The 26,590-nt window shown below is 41.7% G+C and overlaps 1 protein-coding gene and 1 pseudogene across 1 annotated transcript; one reads left to right on the top strand and one right to left on the bottom strand.

Annotated features, from left to right (window-relative positions):
* Positions 1 to 26,262, bottom strand: part of LOC133512492 (trace amine-associated receptor 1-like) — a 32,030-nt pseudogene extending 5,768 nt beyond the window's left edge.
* LOC133512182 (trace amine-associated receptor 13c-like) lies at positions 5,160 to 6,214 on the top strand. The gene is made up of 2 exons (XM_061841552.1): positions 5,160 to 5,329; positions 5,407 to 6,214. Exons 1-2 carry the CDS (start codon positions 5,160 to 5,162, stop codon positions 6,212 to 6,214), a joined length of 978 nt encoding a protein of 325 aa, XP_061697536.1.
* Positions 26,263 to 26,590: the final 328 nt, after the last annotated feature.

Below are 26,590 nucleotides of genomic sequence, written 5' to 3'. Positions count from 1 at the left end.
TTATTGTGACTCGTTTGTCAGTGCAATGCTTGCATCATGTCACCCGTTTGTTTCACACCTTTAATTGCAGCCACATCATTATGGAGCACTAAATGTGGCGCGTGTGAAACCTGTGACATTGTGCGTGTGTGTGTGTATGGGTGCGTGGTCTGTGTGTTTATGTGTGTATTTGGGAGCTTCACACCAATACTATTATGAAACAAGATAAACAAATGCTTGTTCTTCTCACTGTGGTTAAAGTTGTTGACATCAGTATTATAAACAACACTATATACACCACCTGTACACGCGCACACACACACACACCACACACACACACACACACACACAACACACACACACACACACACACATACGCGCACACACACACACACACGCGCACACACACACACACGCACGCACACACACACACACACACCACACACCACACACCACACACGCACACGCATGCACACGCACATCATTATTGCGTCTTTTCAAATCATTCCTTTGGTTCTATTCTTAACAATAACAAGCAATGTTATAATAAAAAAAAATTATTTAAAAGCTATTAGATCAAATCATCTACCTGAATGTCCCTGCATCCAAATGTCAAATGTCTTGCCAACCAACCAACCCACCTATCCATCCCGCCATGTATCCATACATTTATTTATGCTCCAAAAGCTACACTTGGATAGCATTGTAAATATTGATAATTGGGGTTAATTTGAGCCAGTGTGTCTCTTTCAATCAAAGTAAGAAAAGGCCCGACTATCTGATGTTTCTGATTATCCTGACCAATCATTTGGTGCTGTGGAGCAGAATTGGTGCCAGAAAATATGTTTTGGGTGGGCATTCAGTGAGCAAGGGCATCACATTGTAACCCTAAAAAAATTAACTCTCTCATTTAACCCTTAAAATATACGTTTCCCACAGTTATGGGAACATATTCACACAACATTAAAGGAGATACATGGCACCATGGCCACACACACGTACAGACAGTCACATGCATTCAATGTTAAGCATTTTCAAACACATCTGGTACTTTCTGGATGACAGCACGCACTGGTTAAGACGGCTCACCCACTTTTGTGGAAGTTTTTTTTTCTCCATACGCGAGCCACGCCGGACCATGCACCATGGATATAGACAAAAAGTGCCAATACATTGTGAACTTAAAGGTCAAGTGTCATCCCTAAAAACATTCTAAAAAAGATATTGTGTAATGAAAAATACATGTAACATTATTCACTTCAATGTCTATACGAAAAAATAAATATGTGCAGAGAGCGCGTCATCCGTGCGCAAAGTTGCGGAAGTGTCATTCCACATCCAGGTGGTCGACATATTGGCTACTTCTGATGTCCGTGACGTCACCCCCGGCATTTGCCAATGAAAACATGCTGTGGACCCTACTATGGGAGACGAACATGCCCCTTCTGACTTTTCGAAGAAGAGAACATCATGCAACCGTGTGAAGTTACCGGGGTAATATTACCCGATAGTTTTGAGCCATATTCAGATGATATGCGATCATGGACAAACCGCCTCCCCGTCTGATCCATTTCCGCGGCGGAGATAAGCCATTGGGGCCCCTTCTCAACGACGAGCCACCCTGGCTGACAAGGCTTGTTGACAAGGCCGAGCCGACCGCCAGTTTTGTCAGCCAGGCTGGCTCATCTTCAGCACCGAAGTGGCTTATCACGATGTCGAGCCGGGCTGCTTTACAGTGTTGTCATCGTACGCGGCTGAGTGTGCCATTGCCAACAGGGTTGTTCATAGCCGGCGGTGGCGTCCGCGATGAACAACAACGCAGATGCCGGCAGCGATAAACAATTATTCATCAGCCGAGAGGGACGACAACGCCGTAAAACTGCCCGGCTCGGCGACGTGATAAGTCACCTTGGTGCCTTGTCAACAAGCCTTGTCAGCCAGGGTGGCTCGCCGCGTCGCCGGGCCGCGATGGCTCATCTCCGCCGCGCAGACGGGGAGGCGGTTTGGCCGTGATCGCATATCATCTGAATATGGCTTGAAACCATCGGGTAATATTGCCCCGGTTACTTCACTTGGTTGTGGGATGTTCTCCTCTTCGAAAAGAGCTTCCGTGTCAGAAGGGGCGTGACCGGCGGACGTGGCGCTGAAGCTGGCGAAGGCTGCCGTGTCGGTCCTTGCGGACGAGCACGGCTTCCGCCAGGCAGGCTCATGCATACTGGCATCGTGGCGACAGAGTCCCAGAGAGTATGTATGAACCAGCCTGGCCGAAGCCGTGCTCGTCTACGAGGCACGATGCAGCAGCCTTCACTGGCGAACTGTCACGGCAGCCTTCGCGGGCGAGCCCGACTCGCACATCGACACATTTAGCACCCCTGTCATATGTACGCGGATCTTTTGTTAAATTATGAGAGACGGATTTTGTGGACTGCCCCAAACTATTATTTTTTTTAGTAGCCGTATACACAGCTACCTGTCATTTGGAACCCATGGAGCTCTCGTCCTTTGCACCTGTACAATCCATTTTTCACAACGAACCGGGTCTCTTGCAAACTTATGAAGGGTAGATCCATCTTCCCAAATGTTCAAGCAATGCCCAGCAATGCAATGAGCCAGCATTTTGGCTAACATGAAGGAACAACGAGCTCCTTTCCTGCAGGTAAAACTAATAGAAACAAACGAGTCCACTTGAGGGCGGTCCTGCCATGTACGTCACTTCCTGCTTCTTCTCGAAAACAAATCCCTCAAGAGGATTTTCATGGTGGGAGTTACAAAAAGCTGTATACGGCAAAATCATGTTTTGTGGTAAAAAAAAAAAGAAAAATGCATGGGTCCATGTCGGCTGCCGTTTTTTACATTAATAACATACTAAAAATCCTGCATTTCATGACAGTGGCCCTTTAATAGAAACATACACACACACACACACACACACACACACACACACAGAGACTGCAACATAAATATTTATTTACTTACCTTGTTTGAGTGAAACACGACAGTAAAACAGATCTAACAACAGGAAAGTCATTGTTTTTATTCGTCCTCCTCCTGTTCACTGAATCCAATGAAGTCCTCGTCTTCAGTATCACTATTGAAGAGCCACATAATGTCTGCATCTCACAACGTTTCAGTGTTTCTGACACCCTAGTCATATTCATCTCAAGGCACAGTTACAGCTGAAGTTGAGTTGCTCTCTTTTGGTAGCAGTCCAGCCTTTCTGAATTCGTTGATGATGGTAGATACTGTCAAATTACTCCGCGCATACAAAAAGTTGAGTTTACCATAAGCCAAGATGCTTAAGTTTCAGTAATAATGTTTAATAAAACATTCATACAGAACAGGACAGTGTAACCTCAATGTAGCTTAAAGGAAGAATCTCCCGAAAATTCGTATGTACAATAAACCCTCCAATAACTTTCTTTCAGCTTGTCCCATTACGGGTCGCTACAGCATGTCATATCAGATGAACGCTCATATTTTTTTGGCACAGTTTTTACACCAGATGCCCTTCCTGACACAACCCCTCTTGGGGAGTGGAGGCCCCAGTGAGAAATAATCTCACAACCCCTGGTTTACCAAACCAATGCTCTAACCACTGAGCTATAGGGCCCCCTACAAAAAACCCTTGTGAGGATAAGCGACTAAGAAAACAGATGGATGGATATACATACAACTAGTACAAGAATTACTTTGTTCTTTTTGTGTGCCATAAAATAGACAACTCGGTACAAAATTCTAAATAGAAATTTTAAACTGTTTGACGTTTGTCAAAGGTTTCTCCTTGGGCCAGCATTTGAACTCGTTCCTCCGTTGTTCAAGAGTGCATGAACACATGGTTTACGTGCAAGCGTCCTGGGTTAGGAAGTGGGACTTTCTGAAAAGGCCTTCTTTCTTCTTGTACTCTACACGTTCTTCTTTTCTTCATGTTGTCTCGCTATCTGAATGCCCTGTTACACAATGCTGCTTCTCACAGGTTACTCTTTGTACGCTGACAACTGATTTTGGTGAGGAGACTCACAATTGTCAGTGGATATATCGTTATACGCTATCTTGTGTACACCACACACTACTGTTGGGTTCCAAAATTTAATCTGTTGCCCTGACTGTACTATGAGAGTACGAGTACTCTGAGAAACAGAGCATAATCCCTTATCCACGGCACACAAATGGTGAATGAGGTCCTTCAAAACTCCAGTCGCTCGCTCAAATGTCTTATTATTTTTGACGTGTTTTTTTTCCACAGACCAGCTGTCAAAGTGGTGTGTATATATATATATATATATATATTTAAAAAATATAAAATACGTATAAAATATTAACACAACCAGCTTTCTTTAAGCGCTTCTTCTGGCTCCTCAGGTGGCATATTTTCTTTTGGAAAGAAGCTCTCTGAAGACATTAGTTTTCGCCTCGCTTTGCTAGTTTGCAGACTTTTTTTAAAATGTATCACATGACCAACGTTCACTCGAGTGTACTTTCATACTTGAACATTTCACTCAAAAGTACAAATCTGTTCAGTCAACTGAATCAGCTGAATCAGTTTATGAAATGATCCTTTGGGGTTGGCTGCTGCAGCATTCTGTGCAATCTTGAAATGTCTATTGCAACGTAAAGCTGTTGCAGTGGAGAAGATCTTCATTGTTTTTTTTTTTTTTTTTTTAATAAAACACATTTCACACGCAGAAAGGGAGTAAAACAGAAAGGCAACAAATGCCTGTAGGATCGGTGCTGGTCCACAGATCGGGGGTTGGGGACCACTGTACTGCAATACTCGATCACTTGGCACAGATAGAGACTCATTCACTACTGAATGGGAACTGAATTTATGCGACCTGAATGCGAGTCAGTCAAGTGAACAACTTACATCGTCAGTATACACAAATCGTCATTGTCAGTATACAGAAATATACACTACTGATTTAATATTGTTCAGTCATCCCGGTTCTTGCTTTGATAATTCATTCGATTGAGGAATTGCACAAAATAATTGAACGTAATAGTGAAAAAAAAAGGACTGAGCGAAAGTTGAGGTGAGGAGGGCGGGCCTTTCAGTGGGTTAACTGGCGCCACGTGACCTTTCTGTCCGGCGCATGAAGTGATAAAGCTAACACAAGACAAGACAAGAGACTCGACCAGAGAGAAGCAAGTGGCTCCTCCTCCTTGATCGTACAACTCCTACGATGGAGAGCGACGAGTTGGTGGCACTCTGCTACCCACAAACTAATGCTTCGTGCAGGACGCCTAAGCAGCCACCTGGCCAGGCCATGTTGTTCTACTTGCTGCTGTCTTCCATTTCACTCATCACTGTGGCGCTCAACCTATTTGTCATCTTCGCCATTTCCTATTTCAGGCACACTTCTTTATCACACTTATTGTCATTTGTTCGTATTAGTTGCTGTTGTGGTGATGTTGTTGTGCTCTCTCCAGACAGCTGCACACACCCACCAACCTCCTCCTACTCTCGTTGTCTGTCTCTGATCTCCTGGTGGGGCTTGTGCTCATGCCCGTAGAGATCATCTACATTGAGACCTGCTGGCTTCTGGGCAACGTGGCGTGTGCGCTGTACTACGTGGCCGACTACATCATCACGTCAGCCTCAGTGGCCAACATGGTGCTCATCTCGGTGGACCGCTACGTGGCCATTTGCAAGCCTCTCTCCTACCTGAGCCAGGTCACCAAGAGGAGGGCGTGGGTCAGCGTGGGCCTTTGCTGGCTCTGCTCCGTCGTCTACCGGCTTTTGCTACTCCATGACCACCTGGGGCAGCCGGGTAAATCTATCTCTTGTCTGGGGGAGTGTGTTGTCAACATCAGTAACATGGCAGGCACACTGGACCTGGTCTTTACCTTTGTCTTGCCTATCACTGTCATTGTAATGCTCTACATGAGGGTGTTTACGATCACCGTCAGGCACGCTCATCGAATGCGCTTGCACGTGAATGCCGGCCAGGTCCAGGGCACCGTGAAGAAGAGTGAGTTGAAGGCGGCCAGAACGCTGGGTATTGTGGTGGTAGTCTTCCTAATCTGTTTCTGCCCCTATTACTTCCCCACCATAGCGGGCGAGGACACCTCCGTGGATGCCACTTTGGCCGCCTACGAGATCTGGTTGACCCACATTAACTCCTGCTTGAACCCCATCATCTATGCCCTTTTTTACCCATGGTTTCGTCAGTGCATCAAACTCATCGTCACACTTCAGTTCCTCAAGCCTGGCTCCAGGGATGCCAAAATACTCTAATATAAATACTCTAGTATGCTCTTATTTCAGTTGATATCCACATTTTACCATTAAAATAAGTGTATCTATATACTGCTGTATTAATCATGACAGAAATATAAAGGATTTTGATAGTTACCATTGCTTTTTAGTATAAGTATTGTATGTGCAAGTCTCCTCAGTGAGTCACCAACCTCACAGCATTCATTTTAATGGGTGTCTTGTGTGAATTACCATATAATATAAAAGAAATTGACGATAGTACTAGTTAAAACTAAAAAGCACTGCATGGGTATTAATTAGGGTTGCATTCTGTTTGATGTTGAGAAAAGCATCCCAAATCTGTATTTATTCTAGAACCGACTTTGATATGTTCTTTCTTTTTCTTCCTTTCTTTCTCTCTTTCCTTCTTTCATTCTTTCATTCTTTCTTTCGCCGATAGGTTTCATAAAGCTGTCTAAATGTAAGCTATTATTGAATGTCCCTCTTTTTACATGATAAAAGTATATAGATAAGGGAGTGTTGATATTCATATTTGAATGTTTGCTTTTGTATTTGTTTTTTTAATTACGTGTTTATTGAAGAGGAAGAATGCTTACTACAGTTTGCTGATGTACCTGATGAAGTGGCCGATGCGCATGTGATCATAATCAGCGCTGAGTTTTCTTAAATTCTGTCATGATTGTGTCCATCTTAATTAAGCGAATAAATACAAATATTAAAACAGCTTTGTTTTACAAAGCAAACTTGTTTTTTATATTGAATTGTTAAACATATTAGTTTGACAAAAAGGTCAGCAAAAAAACAGTTGTAATGTTTCAATACCTCCAAGATTACATGAAGTGACTGATAAACTGATACAGTGATAAATATGGGCTCAAATACTAAAAACTATTCAATATTCAATTAAGAACATATTTTTATTTATTTTATTTATTTATTTAAAATGCAAATAATCATTCTAAATATATATATGCAGAGGGTCAGGATGCTATACTTAAACCCATTGCCTTCAATCACAACTACTAACCTGATTTCAAAACCTTTTATTCTGAGGTGCAACCAAATGATTTGCAGCTTCAGGCTTGTTGCTTAATCGCACAATTAAAGAAAAAAATATTTTAAAAAATACTGGAAAATTTAAAGTTATATAAACACTGTATCGCATTACTGTATTGTGATGATATCATCCTTGTCTTGCTTACGTGTGCCCCTCACCTCATAAAATTAATCGGATTATCCTCTAATATGCCTCATGCTCATAGAAAGTAAATTAGGGGAAAATGTAAGTTTCAGCCTTTCAATAAACTGTAACAGTGATACAAAATACATTTAAAAAAACAACAAACTGAAATGACATATTTAGGATGAAAAAATGACAAAATAGTAATAAAATAAAAGTAGTTATCAGAGATGAGATATAAACCACAAACCTTTAATAAAGTTAAGACAGCCTAATGTGACGATATCTGTGTGTGTGTACTGCATATAGTCAAAAAAATATTTTACCTACAATACATTTTAAATATGTATAGATTTACATTACCTGTTACCACTTCAAACAGTTGATCGGAAAATTTGCGTAAAACAATCTCAACTTTTATAGAGCATTCAAAAACGTATGTATATTTTCAAGAATGTTCATTTTTACAGGTGAGGTGGCCGGCAACGACCAAATTATGTTCCAATACTTAAACATTGACACAAATATAAATGTTTTATAAAAGAGTTTCAAAGGTGTATTCAAAAAGCTCGATTGGACCATCATTTGATATGTTGACATTATGTACAAAGATTGTTGGAATTAAAACAGATCAATAAATAACCTGCTTGGCCATAACTGAATTACAATTATAACATTCAACAAAAGGTGATAAAATTGAATAAAAAGAAAATAAGTCAGTGATGGTGTATGCAGTGGGAAAATGTGGGTTCCATTCTCATTCAGTCAGCATGAATGTGAGTATGAATGCTTGCAATATGTGTCCTGGGACAGGCTGGTTGAAGATGTACCATATACTAACTTTTACCTTATAATTCCAAAAATGACTCTTCAATTAGGACTTAAAAAAATTTAAGTTAAAATAAAAATATTGTTGCAATGTTCATATACTGCATTGTTACATGAATGCACCAATGATGCAATCAAGATGTGCAGTGAAATGGATCAGAGAGCTTTCTGGGACTCTGTACTTACTGTACTTGGAATGAAATATGTAAAAAATTGAAAAGCGGCTTCTACAAATATACAAATAAAAGAGCAAATTAAGATTTTCAACAGAATAAACCACATCACAGGTCCATACAATGGACTTGACCATAGGTTCAGTTCCCACTCAATGACAGTGTGAATGTGAGTGAGTATGGTCGTATAGATTTAGATTTTCAGATTTAATTTTCAACAATATGGGGACGTAAACAAAAATCCTGTGATTTTATGTCATGGGAGAATCACACCCTGAGTTAAGGAGTGACCCTCGCCACAACAACTTTTGAGACAATAGACACGGACACCAAAGGCACGATTCTGGCCTGGAGAGATGAAGTCACAGTGAGTTGGCCTGATCTCTGAAGCTTCATACTCTACCTGAGCCTTTTATTAAGAATCACACAGGTTAATTGATACAGAAGTCAACATAATGTTACGTAGAAAGTGAAGAAAACATCATAACATTTTCAAAGGTTTATTTGTTTTTACCCTGACAGAGTTCTTTATTCCGTCTGCATCCGCATCCCTTTGTCCCTGGCCTGTGTCTTTAAAGCCCTGACCTAAGTGTGGGTGGCAGTGTCCTGTGTTCCCAGAATTGTAGTTAATGTGTTATTCCTTTAAACTGAGATTACTTGTTTTAATGAAACAAGTGGATAATATAATAGTTCTACAATTATGTCTGTGTGGATAAATATGGTTAATATTTTTTATTGTAATATTTGGAACAATATTCAAGAGTATTGGAACATTACATTTGATAATATGGTTGTACATATAATTTTTATCTCACTTTATGACGTAGGTGCACGAGCTCTATCTGTGCCATCCAACTGAACGGTGACCATTTCAGGATGAAGTTCACCTTGCATCCTGCCGAAATCTGCTGGTATGGACTCCAGCGCCCCGCAACCCTAACCAGGAAAAGCCGTGTTGAAAATGGATGGATGCACGATCTGATTGAGGAGGCTTGGTGGTCAAATAGTCAACATCTACTTCACAGTTGTGAGGATTGAGATTCAAATCCCGGCCTCACCTGGAGGTTTCCTGTTCTCTCTTTGCCGTAGGCTGGTTTCTTCGCACATCTCAACAACATACATGATAGGTTGATTGATGACTCCAAATTACCAGTAGGGGTAAATCTGAGTGTAAAGTGCTTCTTTGTTTATATGTGCCCTCTGATTGGCTGGCGACCAGTTCAGGGTGTTCCACACTTCTTGCACGAAGATAGTTGGGATAGGCTCCGACATGCCCGTGAGGAAAAGGTGGATGAAAGGAATGAATGATCTGTTCGATTAGTATGTCAGGACATACAGTATCTGTCTGGAATGTACTTCCACGCAATTCGTGTGAAATGGGTGCAGTATTAGTCCACAAAGATGATCTTCTTACTCTTACTTAAACAAATACAACACTTCCTGGACATGTGCGTGTTAATCCAAGCAGTTGCAGCTTGGCAACGCTAACACAAACTAGTGAATCACTCATCCTAGCAACAAGAACTCATGCACTGACCCAAACTGAAGAGGCAGCAGGTATGTCCATTGTCCTTTGATCAACACTAAATTTTTCTAGATTATAGATTTCCTTGGATTTATGCATAGGATTATAACCTCAATGACCCTGGAATGTGTGAGCAGATTTAATAAATGCCGTTTTAGATGAGATTCTGTAGGAAGAATCACCATGAAGGATTTGTCCCTGTCGCCGCTGAGTCGGGGGTGTGGTCGTGTCATCGCAGCGAGCGCAGGCGGTCATGGCCGCCTGGACGTCTGCTTCACGCCACAGGTGCCCCACATGTCAAATTTCACTTAAAATGTTAGCATCAGGGATGGAAACATTAACTTTCACTTAATTCCTATGATCATTTATGTGTACTCCCACTCATGTTGACTATACTGATTCAGATTTTTGCAAAACAAAAGTCAAATTAATCATACAACAGAGCCAATTATAACATCAGCATTCATCATCTAAAAATTAGGCCGTGACAAAATACTAATTCAAAAAATGCTCCCATAATCCACGGTGAAGCTGCGTATTTTTATAAAACTAGCATCATTAATCAAAAAAATGTAATTTTTTTTTGTATTTGTTTTTAAATACAACATGAAAAAAAATCTGCCTGATTTTTCAAAAGTAAAGAAGAAAAATGGGCCACAGAACTGAATTTAATTTACCGGACCGGAGTTTACCTTTACCGGATCGGCATTAGTCTAATATTGTACACCTACAGTACCTGTACTCTGCACCAAATATACATACTGTTGCTGTCCAATAAAAAACAAGTGCCTGCGTTTTTTTTTTTAAATAACCTAATATCTGAAGGACATATTTTGTTTTTAAAAAATTGTGATTAGATGGGCTTGGCGTGTGATGTGTGTGATGCAACAAAGACATAGTCAAATGCTAAAGAAGCCATGCCAATGAATACACAGTGCATGCCAAAAGATAAATGCGCTCGTTTGCATTTTCATATCATCATACAAAATGTAGTGTAATCATGCTTATAAAATAATATAAATATTAGCAACTTAGCGCTAACACAAAATAAGAGGTGTAGGCCTATTTGCTAATCATTCCATCAGATAAATCGTTAGATCTCACTAGACAAGAAGTGGTATTGTTCAGCACTAATAAGACAGCTTACAACCTAATGATTTCAAGACTTAAAAATGTCTTTAAAAATGATATGACCCTGGCGATTTAGGACTATTACATCTGGAAATCCCATGATGCTCTGCTGCGTCTGACCAACAGTGGACATCTGCTCGGGAGCGAAAAGTCGACCATCCCAAAGACATACAGCACTCGGCGGGGCCCTCTACTTCTCTACTCTCAAGTATAAATGAAACTTCTTCACCAAACCCCAAGATAAAATCCCACAAGTCCTTCTACCTTGCGAGGACTGACCCAAAAGATTTCTCTCTGGTGTCTGCAGGACTTGGTTACACTAGGAACTGAATCTGGATCGGTGACAAACAGAAACAGAAGGGTCACACGGCATCACACTCAGGAAGTTGATCACAGGCCTCTCATCTTGCATCAGAATGCTCAGGTGAGCAGGAAGTGACTACATATTTGCCTTTTACCCAGTAAACTTCATTACATACAGCTGCACAGTCTAAGGCAGTCACTTTAAAAATAAGAGCTGGTTCTTGGATACTGTTTAATGCAAAGGGCAAACAGTTTGATTCAGCTTTCAGAAATAACAAAATTTCCTAAATTATGTTTATTATTTGTTGGTATCACTGTCACGTGAATAAACATGAATCCTTTAAGAGATAGGATGAGCACTTTGACAAAAATGAAAGCTACAATACTGTATACTATAAGCCCTCCTGTAAGGCGTCGCCGTAAAGCCCAAGTGTCATTCCTATAAACATTCCAAAATAGATATTGAAATGAAAAATACATAGAATATTTAGTCACTTCAATGTCTATATGAAAAAATAAATATGAGCGGAGAGCACGTCATCCATACGCAAAGTTGCGGAAGTGTCATTCGACCTCCAAGTAGTAGCCATATTGGTTGCATCTACTACCAGTGACGTCACCCCAGACATTTGCCATTGAAAACACGCTGTGGCGCCTACTATGGGACACACCCCTTCAAACACGGAAGCTCTTTTTGAAGAAGAGAATATCTCACGAGTCATCGAGTGAAATAGGCAATATTACCCTACAGTTTCGAGCCATATTTAGATGATATGGGTCTCACTTCTAACTAACAACAGACTCCCAGACAGTATGTACGAGCCAGCCCGGATGAAGCTGTGCGCCTATTCCGTGAGGCACGGCTTCGGCGGCGGATAGTCCGCCAGCCTACTATGAGACACGGAAGCTCGGCCGAAGCCTTGATCGGCGGATACGGCGCCGACGGGGACCTCGACACATTTAGCACCTCTGACATATGGACCCGGATCTTTTGTTATGTTCTCAAAGGATTACGTCCACCCCCGCCCCAACTATTGTTTTTTTTTTTTAGTAGTTCTATACACATCTACCTGTTATTTGGAACCCACAAAGCACTTGTCCTTTGTAGTCGTGCAATCCATTTAGCACGACGAACTGGGTCTGGGAAAATCTATCCTCCCGAGTGTTCAAGCAATATCCAGCAATGCTACGAGTCGAAGGAACAAAGAGCTACCTTCCCTAACTTAATAGAGAAACAAGTCCGCTTGAGTGTGCTACTGCCCTTAACGTCACTTCCTTCTTCTTGTCGAAAACAAATCCCTCGAGAGGATTTTTATGGGGGGAGTTACAAAAAGCCATATACGTCCAAATTATGTTTTGTGGTGAAAAAATTTATTCGTTTTTTCATTAATAGCATACTAAAAATAATTTCATGACAGTGGCACTTTATTGTGGTGGAGAATTTCTGTGTCCCAATGATGTTATACTAAAAACCTACATGCAAAGGAGAAAAACAGTTTGGTTGCTGCAAAGTCTGAAATTTTTCTTCTTAAGGGAGGTCAGACTGTATATTCAAACCTGAACAGGCAGTTATACTGTGCCTGATTCAATCCGCGTCCCCCACCCACCTCCAAAAATCCAAATTCTATCTGTGATAGTTCAATATCAGAGAAGGAAAGAGAGAGGAACAATGTCACCATTTTTAAGGGAAATGTTCGGTGTCTGAGATGTCACGGCGACTGGCAAGACTGATCAGTTGCAACAACTTGGCACAGCGAGATTTAAAAATTTTGCCTGCACTCTTACTAAGATAACATTGCGTGGAAAACAATTAGCCCTATAACGTCCAAACACAGCACAAGCACAGTCAGAGGTGGAATATGAAGAGTTCTGCTAAATAGGGGGCATGAGCGAAAACCTGAAACTGATAGTCAATCCATCTATCCATCCATCCATTCATCCATCTATCCATCCATCCATCCATTTTTTCAGCCGCTTATCTTCAGAAGGGTCATGGGAGTGCTGGAGCCAATCCCAACTGCCATCTGGCAGGAGAAAGGGTACACCCTGAACTGGTTTACATCCAATCCATGGAGACAGACAAGATCCGCACTCACAATCACAGCTGCGCCACCGTGTTGCCCTGATAGAATCCTCACTATTTAAGTAATAAATGAAATACTGCACATCCAATAATATACAGGGTCACTGCCAGTCAAATAACAACATAAAAATAATGTCAATGATAAATTAGGGCGGCATGAGCGTTGGCCTCACACTTCAGAGGACCAGATTCAAATACCAGGTCCATCTGTGTGGAGTTTGCATGTTCTCCCCATGCCTGAGTGGCTTTTCTCTCAGCACTCCTGTTTCCTCCAACATTCCAAAGACATGCATTAATTGGAGACTCTAAATTGCCCCTATTTGTAATTGTGAGTGTGACTGCTGTCTGTCTCCAAGTGCCCTGCAATTGGCTGGCAACTAGTTCAGGGTGTACCCTGCCACCTCCCCGATGACAGCTGGGATTGTCTCCAGCACCCCTGCAACCTTCATGAGGATAAGCTGCTCAGAAAATGGATGGGTGGATGATAAGTGAGCATGAAAAAACATTTCTAATTCAAATTTATTTTTACATCCAAAACAAACACTTCACACAAATCCAAATTTGTAAACGGAAAATAAAATGACTTAACCACATCAAGCCTCTCAGTGACGTGGTCTAGTTGCAGTTATTCTCAATAAGTGGTGGGTTGCAACCCAAAAGTAAAGAAATTACATGTATTCTGATTTGGATTTTTCTCTGACACCAGAGGCATACCAGAGACTTCCTTGTAACCACCAGAGTCTCAGGTTGCCATTAGGCCACCAACTAGTCTTGAGGCCGGTGAGATCGTCTAATGTCGTCAAAGTGGAGCAATACAACTAATGTACCTCCAATGGGCAAAATATGCATCAGCCTACTCATTGACAAATGTATTTGGATGGGAAAAAAATTGCATTAGCGCCACTTCGCCACAGCTCTCTTCAACAAATGTAATATATTTCAGTGGGTAAAAGTTTTTCAAAGCACCTCACCAGCTGCCTTTTGCCCTGAGTCCACTAGGATATGGTCCTCGAAACCCCAAAAGAGAAAAGAGCTATTGGAAGAGGATAGATGGGTATATTTTGACTGTACATGTTTCCCACCAAGTTGACCTGGCGGTTTTCCACTTCTGTCTTACCTCCACTCCCAAACATTCGTCAAGTAAGAATTTCCCGACTTCATGCCACTTGAGAAGACCACATTCAAGAGTTGCTTGCCGACCCTCGGGAAAACAACTCCTATCTTGTCAATCCATCTGGAGGTAAAAAAAATAAAAATAAAAAAAACAACAAAGAGAGGATCTCCTTACTTTATCCTAATTTGGTTGAACCCAAATCAAGTTTGTCAGCAGGTGAGAATGAAAGAATTGACCAGAGGATCCAATTGGATCTGGTCCTTCAGATTCCCAGAGTTTCGAGTACAGATCTACAGACCTGTGTAGACCACAAAACCCTGAAACTACCAGAAGAATCTCAGGTTAACTGAGATAAAATTCATGGGTTTGCATTTTGTCAATTGTCCCTAAAGGCTGTAAAGTACTCCAGAGCAAATATTTGACTTGTTCCAGGTCAAAGTGTCACATGCTGAGAGTTCCCAACATTGTGAGACAAACAACATGCCCCTTTTCCCAAGTCCTAAAGATGCAGCAACAGTCTCACGAAGATCTGTAATTAGAGTCAACCCTCAAACTTCAGAGACCTCGAACAACAGGAGAGGTGTGCGTGTGCGTGTGTGTGTGACCACAACATGGTAAAGGAACATAAAAAAATGTGGGAAAAATATATTCATGAAACATGTTGACATGTACCTGCAGCACATCAGACACATGAGCAAGAAGTAATACAGTGAAGAAAATAAGTATTTGAACACCCTGCTATATTGCAAGTTCTCCCACTTAGAAATCATGGAGGGGTCTGAAATTTTCATCGTAGGTGCATGTCCACTGTGAGAGATAATCTAAAAAGAAAAATCCAGAAATGACAATGTATGATTTTTTGACAATTTATTGGTGTGATACAGCTGTAAATGAGTATTTGAACACCTGAGAAAACAAACGTTAATATTTGGTACAGTACCCTTTGTTTGCAATTACAGAGGTCAAACGTTTCCTGTAGTTGTTCACAAGGTTTGCACACACTGCAGAAGGGATTTTGGCCCACTCCTCCACACAGATCTTCTCTAGTTCAGATAGGTTTCTGGGATGTCGCTGAGAAACACGGAGTTTCTTCCTCCAAAGATTTTCTGTTCGGTTTCGGTCTGGAGACTGGCTAGGCCCTGCCAGAACCTTGATATACTTCTGACGGAGCCAGGAGTTTTCCTGGCTGTGTGCTTCGGGTCATTGTCATGTTTTAAGACCCAGCTACGACCCATCTTCAATGATCTGATTGAGGGAAAGAGGTTGTTCCCCCAAATTTCATAATACATGGCCGGGGTCACCCTCTCCTTAATACAGTGGAATCGTCCTGTCCTATGTGCAGAAAAACACCCCCAAAGCATGATGCTACCACCCCCATGCTTCACAGTAGGAATGGTGTTCTTGGGATGGAACTCATCATTCGTCTTCCTCCAAACACAGTTAGTGGAATTATGACCAAAAATTTTGGTCTCATCTGACCACAAAACTTTCGACCATGACTCCTCTGTATCATCCAAATGGTCATTGGCAAACTGAAGACGGGCCTTGACATGTGCTAGTTTAAGCAGGGGAACGTTCCGTGCCATGCATGATTTCAAAACATGACGTCTTAGTGTATTAGCAACAGTCACCTTGGAAATGGTCGTCCCAACTCTTTTCAAGTCATTGACCAAGTCCTGTCGTGTAGTCCTGGGCTGATTCCTCACCTTTCTAAGGATCATTGAGACATCACAAAGTGATATTTTCCGTAGGGCTCCACTCCGATTGAGATTGACCGTCATGTTTAGCTTCTTCCATTTTCTAATGATTGCGCCAACAATGGACCTTTTTTCACCAAGCTAACAGCAATGACTTCACACAGGTACATCTGATTCTGGATAATACATGGAGTGGAGGTGGACTTTTAAAAGTGGACTAACAGGTTTTTTAGGGTCAGAATTCTAGCTGATAGACAGATGTTCAAATACTTATTTGCAGCTGTATCACACAAATAAATCATATAAAAAAATTATACATTGTGATTTCTGGAGTTTTCTTTTTAGATTGCCTCTCTCACAGTGGACATGCACCTACGATGAAAATTTCAGACACCTCCATGATTTTCTAAGTGGGAGAACTTGCAATGTAGCAGGGTTTCTTCACTGCACAAGCAAAGGTATTTTCTTTGGAGGAAGTCAGTCAAAGCTCAAGTGTATAGGATGATGTGATGCTAACCCCACAGCCTTGTGTCTTCCTCATCTGAGATCTGGACCTCATGTAACACCTGAATCCTGCTACCAACATCCACTCACTGTAAGTCCATGTCAATAATAATTTTTTGTGTTATTTCTTCTGTTTCCCCAAACAATTTCAATTTTTTTTTACATTCACGATGCTCTCAACTGTTCCTTCATCAGGTATTTCCAAACTATGTAAAAGTCACAGGTCAGAGGCATCAAAGCTAAAGCCTGAGGTGCAGATCTAGCCCAGTATTATGTCCAGTAATGCCAACACACAACACCATGACACTTGCATTGTATTGCTTAGGGCACATTTATTGATGTGACCTTTGTAAAGATGTCAAAATAATCAACATTGTCCAGAACACAGGAGAAGAAGAAAAAAAAATACAGGAAAAATGGGAGAAAGAGAGTGTCATGGGCACGCAGCAAGGGACTGGAACCAAATGCAGGACGCTGAGGCGAGGGCATAATGTTGAGAGTGGTTTTATTCCACCTGAGTTCATACACGGCCAAGCTGTCCTAGTAGGCAGAGCCACAAAAACACAGGGCTACAGGCAAGGTCCAAAAACATAAAAGGCGAGGTCTGATAACTTCAAAGCAAAACTTGGGAACATGAACAAAAACGTAACAAGACTATGATGGCACAGGATTGGTGTAACGCAGGGAAGCACTACAAAACGCTTGTGTACTCACACACGATAAATCAATGTTCAACATACACAGACATAACGCAGTACTAAGCAATACTAAGTTTGTTTGGCAGTAACAAATGGTGACAAAAACAGTAATGAATGAAATGAAGAAAATTTTCACCATTGATAATTGTATAATAACCGATTGGAACAAAAAGCCGGTGTATGTGGAGTATGTAGATGATTTATTTACTCGAAGCTTAGAGGTGCAGGTAGGATATCCGAGGATTGATGGTGGTCTATTGGAACAGGGAACATACATGTACAGGTGAAGAAAATAGGTATTTGAACACCTGACTATATTGCAAGTTCTCTCATTTATAAATCATGGAGGGGTCTGAAATTTTCATTGTAGGTGCATGTGGCTGTAAGAGAGATACTCTAAAAAGAAAAATGCAGAAATCACAATCAATGATGAATGATTTATTTGTGCGATACAGCTGTATATAAGTATTTGAACACCTGAGAAAAACAATGTTAATATTTGGTACAGTAGCCTTTGTTTGCAATTACAGAGGTCAAACGTTTCCTGTAGTTGTTCACAAGGTTTGCACACACTGCAGAAGGGATTTTGGCCCACTGCTCCACACAGATCTTCTCTAGTTCAGATAGGTTTCTGGGATGTCGCTGAGAAACACGGAGTTTCTTCCTCCAAAGATTTTCTGTTGGGTTTCGGTCTGGAGACTGGCTAGGCCCTGCCAGAACCTTGATATACTTCTGACGGAGCCAGGAGTTTTCCTGGCTGTGTGCTTCGGGTCATTGTCATGTTTTAAGACCCAGCTACGACCCATCTTCAATGATCTGATTGAGGGAAAGAGGTTGTTCCCCCAAATTTCATAATACATGGCCGGGGTCACCCTCTCCTTAATACAGTGGAATCGTCCTGTCCTATGTGCAGAAAAACACCCCCAAAGCATGATGCTACCACCCCCATGCTTCACAGTAGGAATGGTGTTCTTGGGATGGAACTCATCATTCGTCTTCCTCCAAACACGGTTAATAGAATCATGACCAAAAAGTTCCATTTTAGTCTCATCTGACCACAAAACCTTCTCCCATGACTCCTCTGTATCACCCAAATGGTCATTGGCAAACTTAAGACAGGCCTTGACATGTGCTGGTTTAAGCAAGGGAACCTTCCATTTCATGCATGTCTTCAAACCATGACGTCTTAGTGTATTACCAGTCACCTTTGAAACGGTGGTCCCAGCTCTTTTCAGGTCATCCTGGGCTGATTCCTCACCTTTCTCAGGATCATTGAGACCCCACGAGGTGGTATTTTGCATGGGGCTCCACTCCAATTAGATTGACCGTCATGTTTAGCTTCTTCCATTTTCTAATGATTGTGCCAACAATGGACCTTTTTTCACCAAGCTACTTAGCAATTACTCCGTAGCCCTTTCCAGCCGTGTGGAGTTTTACAATTTTGTCTCTGGTGTCTTTGGACCGCTCTTTGATGTTGGCCATGTTACAAGTTTCAGTCTTACTGATTGTATGGGGTGGGTAGGTGTCTTTATGCAGCTAACGACCTCAAACAAGTGCAACTGATTCAGGATAATACATGGAGTGGAGGTGAACTTTTAAAGGCGGATTAACAGGTCTTTGAGGGTCAGAATTCTAGCTCATAGAAATAGTTCAAATACTTATTTGCAGCTGTATCACACAAAGAAATCATTAAAAAAATCACACATTGTGATTTATGGAGTTTTCTTTTTAGATTATCTCTCCCACAGTGTACATGCACCTACGATGAAAATTTCAGACCCCCTCCATGTTTTTAAGTAGGAGAACTTGCAAGATAGCAGGGTGTTCAAATACTTGTTTTCTTCACTGTAAAGGGACTATTGCCAGGTAGAAGAGTTTCAAAGCATGGCTGGAGCGAGCAGCGAAGCGGGAGATACAAAATGAGCATCTGAGATAGAGGAAGACACAAGAGGATTACTGTAGTACAGTTGCAGGTAGTTGTTGGGGGCGTGGCCAGGTCACTGCGCTATGCACGGCTGCCTCCGGCAATAGCTCCTGACCTGTTCATTGTCGCTAATTATGCCATGTATTTAAGCCTTGTATGTTACATTACTATTCGCCAGTCCGTTGTCTGAGACTGAATTCGTCTGTGTGAGTGTCCAAGCTTCTTGTTGTGTATTTGCGTCGTTGTAACGGCCAGTGTTCCTGTACCACTATAGCCAAGTACAGTTAAGTCTTGCTTTTGCCTGGTGGTTATCCAACCTTGTTTTCATGTTTTTGGACCTCCGTCGTGATGGAGAAGCCGAAGGTGCAAAATAAGTCAATGCCATGTTCATGTAATGAGAAAGTCAATGCTGGGAGGGCCTTGAAGCCATCGCCTCAGAGAAGGTGACGTAACCACCATGCCAAATTTAATATGACCATATTCAAAAAGCTCTTTAGTACCGGACTCAATGGTGAGCATCGGGAAAGGTCACCTAACTGAGGACTTCTTCAGTATAGGTGTGGTTGACTTTGTTGTTTCAGGTGAGACGAGAGTCTGCCATCGTTGACAAAATCGATCACAACCAGCATCCGCCTCCTATTGAAAACCTCCATGTTACTATGGGGCAGGCTAGTGGGACTCTGAAACAGCGGGAGGTCCAGACAGAACTACGATTTCACCCCCAAGAATGTCAGAAGGAGTCCCATTATCAGCCACTGCTTCTTCCTTTGTTATTCCCTCTCAAGAAATATGGTGACAAAACTATGTGATGGTGCTGTTCTCACTTGATATCTGAAAGATTTTGTTCTTCCATCATACAGAACAGAGAAAGTGTAAAAAGAAAGCAACCGAGTGGGACAGAACTGGAAAACAATTCTGTAAAGCAATGCAACCGGATGGACAGCAGTCTAAGAAATCATCAGAGCTTCTGCTATGCCCAGCGGACGGTGGATCTAAACTGAACATTATTCATCAATTTTTTATTTTTTCATTTTTTAAGTGTTTATAATGTAATTCTGCCTTGTGTTATGCTCTGTCCTCTCCTCCAAGAGTCTGAGTCTCTCCCACCAGGAGTCTCAGGATGTGTTGCAGGATGCAAAGGCCCAGGCAGGCAGAGCTCCTTAGCATTTTTACATAACCGACATCTTCAGGATTCCTATGATTCCAGCGAGGCCCAAAGAGGAGTGGTCAGGGGGGTTCCCCCACTGAAGCTGAGAGGTAAATATGCCTACATAGGCCATAGAATATTATTGTATTACATGATGTAATTTACCATAACAGAGCATATTATAGCATAGCATAGCACAGCATAGCTACGAATATAAAAAAATACCACGTAGAATAACAGAACACAGTATAAGATCACCCAAAGCAAAACAAATAATGAGTAAGATGGAGCCTTAACCAGCTGACATAGATAAGAGACTGAGTACACCGTGGGCTGGTTGCCAATCACATGGCACATTCATAACAAAACATAATATAACATAAAATGATGGTGTAGTGGTACACTCGCCTGACTTTTGTGCGGGCATACCTATACAATACTGTTTGCGCTCTGTGACTGATTGGTGACCAGTTCGGGGTGTAGTCTGCTTTTCACTTTAAGTTAGCTGACTCTAACCAGGATGAGCAGTGTTGGAAATTGATGGTTGGATAACATAACACAACGTAACATAACATAACATAACATAACATAAAATACAGCACTTATTCAGCTTTGCGATTTTAATAGGAGAATTACCAAGATTTTCAGAGCTGACAAGATGGGGTGGGCATACCTAATATTGTGGCATCGTCAGATTTTCAGGATGGCCAAGCTGTTGGATGCTTGATTCTCGGCCCTGATGGAGAAATTATTCAACTGTCCCTCTATGACAACTACGAGCGCCAACTCCGTGGTGCCGACAATGATACTGAGCAGCAAGGTGAGTCAATTGCCTAAATCATTGATCCATCCATCCATTTTCTTTGCTGCTTATCCTCACGAGGGTCGCGGAAAGTGCCGCAGCCTATCCCAGCTGTCAATGGGCAGGAGGCAGGGTACAACCTGAGCCGGTTGCCAGCTAATTCCAGGGCACATGGAGACAAACAGCCACACTCACTTTATAGGACGTGGGAGGAAACCCACGCAGGCACGGAGAGAACATGCAAACTCCACACAGGTGGGTCTGGGATTGAACCCGGGACCTCAGAACTGTGAGTCCAACGCTTTAGCAGCTGAGCCACTGTGCCACCCTGCCTAAATCAAGGATTTCCTAAACTCTGGGTTGGGGTAAAATATGTTCATTGACAATGAAGCAGGAACACAAATTCTTGGCAAAGGTTGCTTTGATCCATGTTTGTTGTTGTAAATTGAATGGTCTGAGGTGGTAGATGTGGACATGAGGAAATTTTCCAGTCTGTCAGCAAATGGTGATAGATTATGCTTTGCCTTTGTGCTCCAGCACAAACACTCACAGCATGTCCAGTACATGCAAATACGCATGCAGACACCATATAGCGCTCGTGCACATGACGTCACAGTTTGCACGGGGCCATATTGCCGGTCAAATCTAGCAGCTCTGCACTGCAGGAGCCGTTGAACCAGAGCAGATTTTTAAAATTGGCCGAGACCTGTTCTGCTGTTGGTTGTCACAACAGACGAGACAGCTATTCAAACAGATCATTCTATGGAATATCAGATGAAAAGAACAGAAAACATCGATGGATTTAGGCAATTAAACACGATGGATGGTGCCCAACCAAAATACACACACGCCTGTGTAGCCATCGTTTCATTTCAGGTAGGAATTATTGTTCTCAATCTCAAATTACCAAAAAGTATTTATAATGCCAAGTTGGCTCATTTGAGATGCGTATTTTAAAAAAGAAAAAATAAATGTCTGTCTTAGCAGAGAGGTTAACATGGGGCCGCAATCGCTTCTGTGTACGTTCCGCGGATAGACTCCGTCCTATTTTTTTCCCAATCATAGTTAATGAATGCGAGTTTGTGTAAACCCAGCGGTCATTTATTTAAATATTGGTATTTGTATTGAATACTATCTGAAAAGATCGATGGATTCCGGCAAAGGTTAACATGTAGCCGAATACGCTTCCGCATTCACGAGCTGTCAACCCATCATTATGTCCGATTTATTGCAACAAAGTATTTGCATGCGTCCAGACTTTTATATGCTGTCAAACTTTTCCGTGTAAATCTTGCAGACTTACTCACCAGATACATGCGTATATCCAGTTGTCCAAGACAAGTGGAAGCGAATTAACAGTCAAATTTTTTATTAGCGAAAACATCGACTTCGGCATTAAATATGGGTCCTCTATGCCAAGTGTCTCTAATTTTTCAACGTACCTTCATTTCTCATCACCTTCTAAATGTTTAACGGAATCAGACAAAACTCTGTGTGTTGTGCTACTAGACATGTTTTCTTTCTCAAAGGAATTAATTTGGAAAAATGCTTTGTTTGACCGGCAATATGGTGACATAAACAAAAATTGCGTGATTTTATGACGTAGGTGCACGAGCTCTATATTTGGGCCCAGCAGATGTAAGTTTTCATCAGGATGAGCATTCCTGGCCCTGTGATTGGCTGGGGACAAATCCCCACGTCTTGCCCAATGTCAGCTGGGATAGGGTTCACCTTATCCATAACCCTAGTGAGGATAAGTGGTATAGTAAATGTATGCATGAGCACACAAGCAGGTTTAGGTGAGTTTTTGAGTATGGCAAAGCCCTCAAAATGGCAATTTCTTTGGCCTACGATCAATAACACTATATTCTCGATATAAATTGTATGATCACATACATTTGTTTATTATCACCTTCTAAATGTTTAACTGTATCGGACAAAACTCTGGGCCCCGGGCTATAAGACGTATTTTTGTTTCGTCTCAATAGAATTAACTTGCAGCAATGCTTTGTTTGACTGGCAATATGGCCAGTCATGTGATTTTGGTGACGTAGGTGCACGAGCTCTTTTGGCCCTGCCTCCAAACCGTGCCACTGGACAGATTGAGAGACTGAGGGGGGGCAATATTTGGGATGACATAGGTATCACCGCCCAGAGCAGTGGCGCAGCCACGTCCCTCTTGGCAGTGACCAAATCTTGCTCATGATAATCCCACAGAAAACAGGATTTGGATTTGAAATGTAAAGTGATCACATTTTCAATAGCTGCTATAATTCGCTGTTTGAAATTCAAGTCAATTTCAAATTCAAATCCTGGTGGCACCTATTTACTTCCATAATAAGGAGTTCCAACTTGTTTTCACATGCAAACTATGCTTATTGAAGGGATAAGGGATATTTTCAGTGCCCTGCATTTTAACTCTGAACTGCTTCAGATGTTATATATGCTATATTGGGATTTTTGACAGCTTTCATTTCAAGAAACACCCAGATTTTGCTCAGTTAAGCCACAAAACAGCTTAGCCTACCCTCTTGACAACCAACAGTAATTGCTATGCAAAGCAGACAGGGATCATTAGTCCTAAATGCATTCAGCAATGTTTTTTTTTCCATCTTGTTCTCATGTTGCAATCATTTAAAGCTCAGGCAACAATAAAATTGACCACTTAAATGAACAGAGACATCACCTCACCCAGCTATTTGCCACATGTTTCAGTTCAAAAGCACCTCGTGATGTACAGTACAATGAAAACTTAGGACCAGTACACTGCAAACTGCAGGCATTTTCAAAGCCTGGATAATTGGAAACGGTTGTGTCAGAGAGGGCATCCAGCTGAACAGTTGGCCAAATAAATATGAGCAATCAATCAAAAGAATTCCATACCAGATCAATCATAATAGTCAGGGTAAACACTATCTTAGAACTGAATGTGGGGACTTTGAATGTTGGCACAATGACAGCAAAAGCTTGGGAGTTGGGTGACATGATAATGACAAGAAAGGTTGATATATTGTGTGTCTAGGAAACCAGGCCGAAAACCACTAAGGCTAGAAGCTTAGGAGCAAGTTTCAAATAATTTTACCTCGGTGTAGATCAGTTGTGTTCATTGCGTCCATCGCGATCGATCGCGAGGCAGTTTTAGTTGATGACGACGGCTTGCCGAGAAAAAAAAATGAGAAAAAACATCAGCCGTATTTTTTTTAACTTAAAGGTTCGTGGGCTACCGCTGGAGCTCGTGGGCCGCATTCGGTGGCGGCAGAGGCATTTAGGCATTTATAATTCTAGAAGGTGCTACATTATGTAGTTATGAAAATTTTAGACAGAGAGAGAGATGAAGAGAGAGGAAGAGAGAGAGAGAGAGAGGAAGAAAGAGGAAGAGAGAGAGGGAGAGTTTCATTGGTGTAGATTGTAATGGACAGGTTGGTGAAGGAAACAGGGGTGATGAAGTTTTGGGTAGGTACTGCATCCAGTAAAGGAACATTTCTTCAATCAATTTTTCAAGCCACTTATCATCACAAGTGGTGTGCTGGATATGGGAAGATGAACGATCCAATCAGAGAAAAGCTCATTCACATGTTGGGTAATCATAAGAAATCTGGTGATCTCAAATGACAGGCAAAAAAACTAAAAAACAGAATAGCTTGACAAAAAATATATTTTGGGCCTTTCCAAACAGATTTTTCATGCAAACCTGATGTAAAATATTATCAAAAATAAATAGAAAAGAGTAACGGAAGGGGTTATTAACGTGGCGGCACGGTGGCTCAGCTGGTAAAGCGTTGGCCTCACAGTTCTGAGGTTAAATCCCGGACCCGCCTGTATGGAGTTTGCATGTTCTCCTCATGCCTGCGGGGGTTTCCTCCGGGCACTCCAGTTTCCTCCCACATTCCAAAAACATGCAACATTAATTGGACACTCTAAATTGCCCCTTGGTGTGACTGTGAGTGCGGCTGTTTGTCTCAATGTGCCTTGCGATTGCCTGGCAACCAGTTCAGGGTGTACCCCGCCTCCTGCCCGTTGACAGCTGGGATAGGCTCCAGCACTCCCCGCGACCCTCGTGAGGATAAGCAGCAAAGGAAAATGGATAGATGGATTATTAACGTTAAATTCTAAAGTACTCTGACAAAATAATGGCCCTCAAGATAAATGGAATCTACTGTGGTTCATGAGGTCACTGATGCTGTCGTGGTACACACACCTGACTTTGGTGTGGGCAGCATGGGATTGATTCCCACTCAGTGATAGTGTTATGTGCCAAGTAACAGTCTGGTGACCAGTTCAGGGTGAACTCTGCCTTTTGCCCAATGTTAGCTGGGATAGGCTCCAGTACTCCTGCAATCCTTATGAGGATAAGTGGATATGGATGTGGACTTTGGTTCACATTTCACTTCAGTATTCTTGTGGATTTCAGTTGCCCTGGTCTCACTAATGAAAATAAATCCCAGTGACATTTGTAATTAAATAGTCAATCAATTTTATTTCATTTTTGTGTAGAAGATGGAGAACTGAACTTCAATGTATCACCAGGGGATGTTCACTACTGTGCATCAAATGAAGCGGTGAGTTTCTTGCACTAATTTACAATTCAGTGAAGTTCTAACTAACCTCAGCTTTATTTATGTAGCATTTGTGGCATCTAAACAACAATCTACATTAATTGTTGCTTAACTAGTCTTTCAATCTTCATAAGTCTGCAGAAACTGGCGTAAGACCACCAGACAGTCATGTCAATTTAGGTATGTAATCTATTTATACAGTTAGTTACATCTACCATCCATTTTCTCTCTTTTTCATTGTATTAAAGTCACATCTTCTCGTTTTAGTAGTTACAACAAATGAAAAAAAAGCAGAAGCAGTGGAACAAACACAGAGGGGAAATGAACAAGATATTGAAAACAAAGTGGGGAAATCCTCACCTGGGGAACAACTGGAGGAGCGTGCAGAAGGGACCACTGAGGAGCAGCAGGAGGAGGAGGAGGAGGAGGAGGCTGAACATCTGCCACCAGCCAGTCCAGGACAATTTGGGAACACAATTAACACGCTGGAATCTGGACTCAGGTATGAATTTTAAATTCTATATAATTAAATTGTAAATCGGGATTCTGCTGACCCAACAGAAAATAATTGAAAGTGAATTCTTCTGCTCCAGGGTTGAGATGACATAGAAGTACGAGAAAAATAAGCTAGAAATACACACCAATTGAAAACACACATAAGAGTAAATTGTTTGCAGGGCAATATTTTCACACAATTGTGTTAAATATTTTATTGATGGAATAGAAACA

The sequence above is a fragment of the Syngnathoides biaculeatus genome, chromosome 14 (genome assembly GCF_019802595.1).
Source record: "Syngnathoides biaculeatus isolate LvHL_M chromosome 14, ASM1980259v1, whole genome shotgun sequence".
In the NCBI taxonomy this organism is placed as follows: Eukaryota; Metazoa; Chordata; class Actinopteri; order Syngnathiformes; family Syngnathidae; genus Syngnathoides; species Syngnathoides biaculeatus.
The sequence above is the reverse complement of the archived record's forward strand: the minus strand, read 5'-3'. Positions and strand labels throughout refer to the sequence as shown.

Bases quoted from the DNA above. Each gene is read 5' to 3' on its own strand.
- LOC133512182 (XM_061841552.1), top strand. From the start codon at position 5,160: ATGGAGAGCGACGAGTTGGTGGCACTCTGCTACCCACAAACTAATGCT. The intron at 5,330-5,406 runs GCACACTTCTTT...TGCTCTCTCCAG, and splicing joins TTCGCCATTTCCTATTTCAG to ACAGCTGCACACACCCACCA.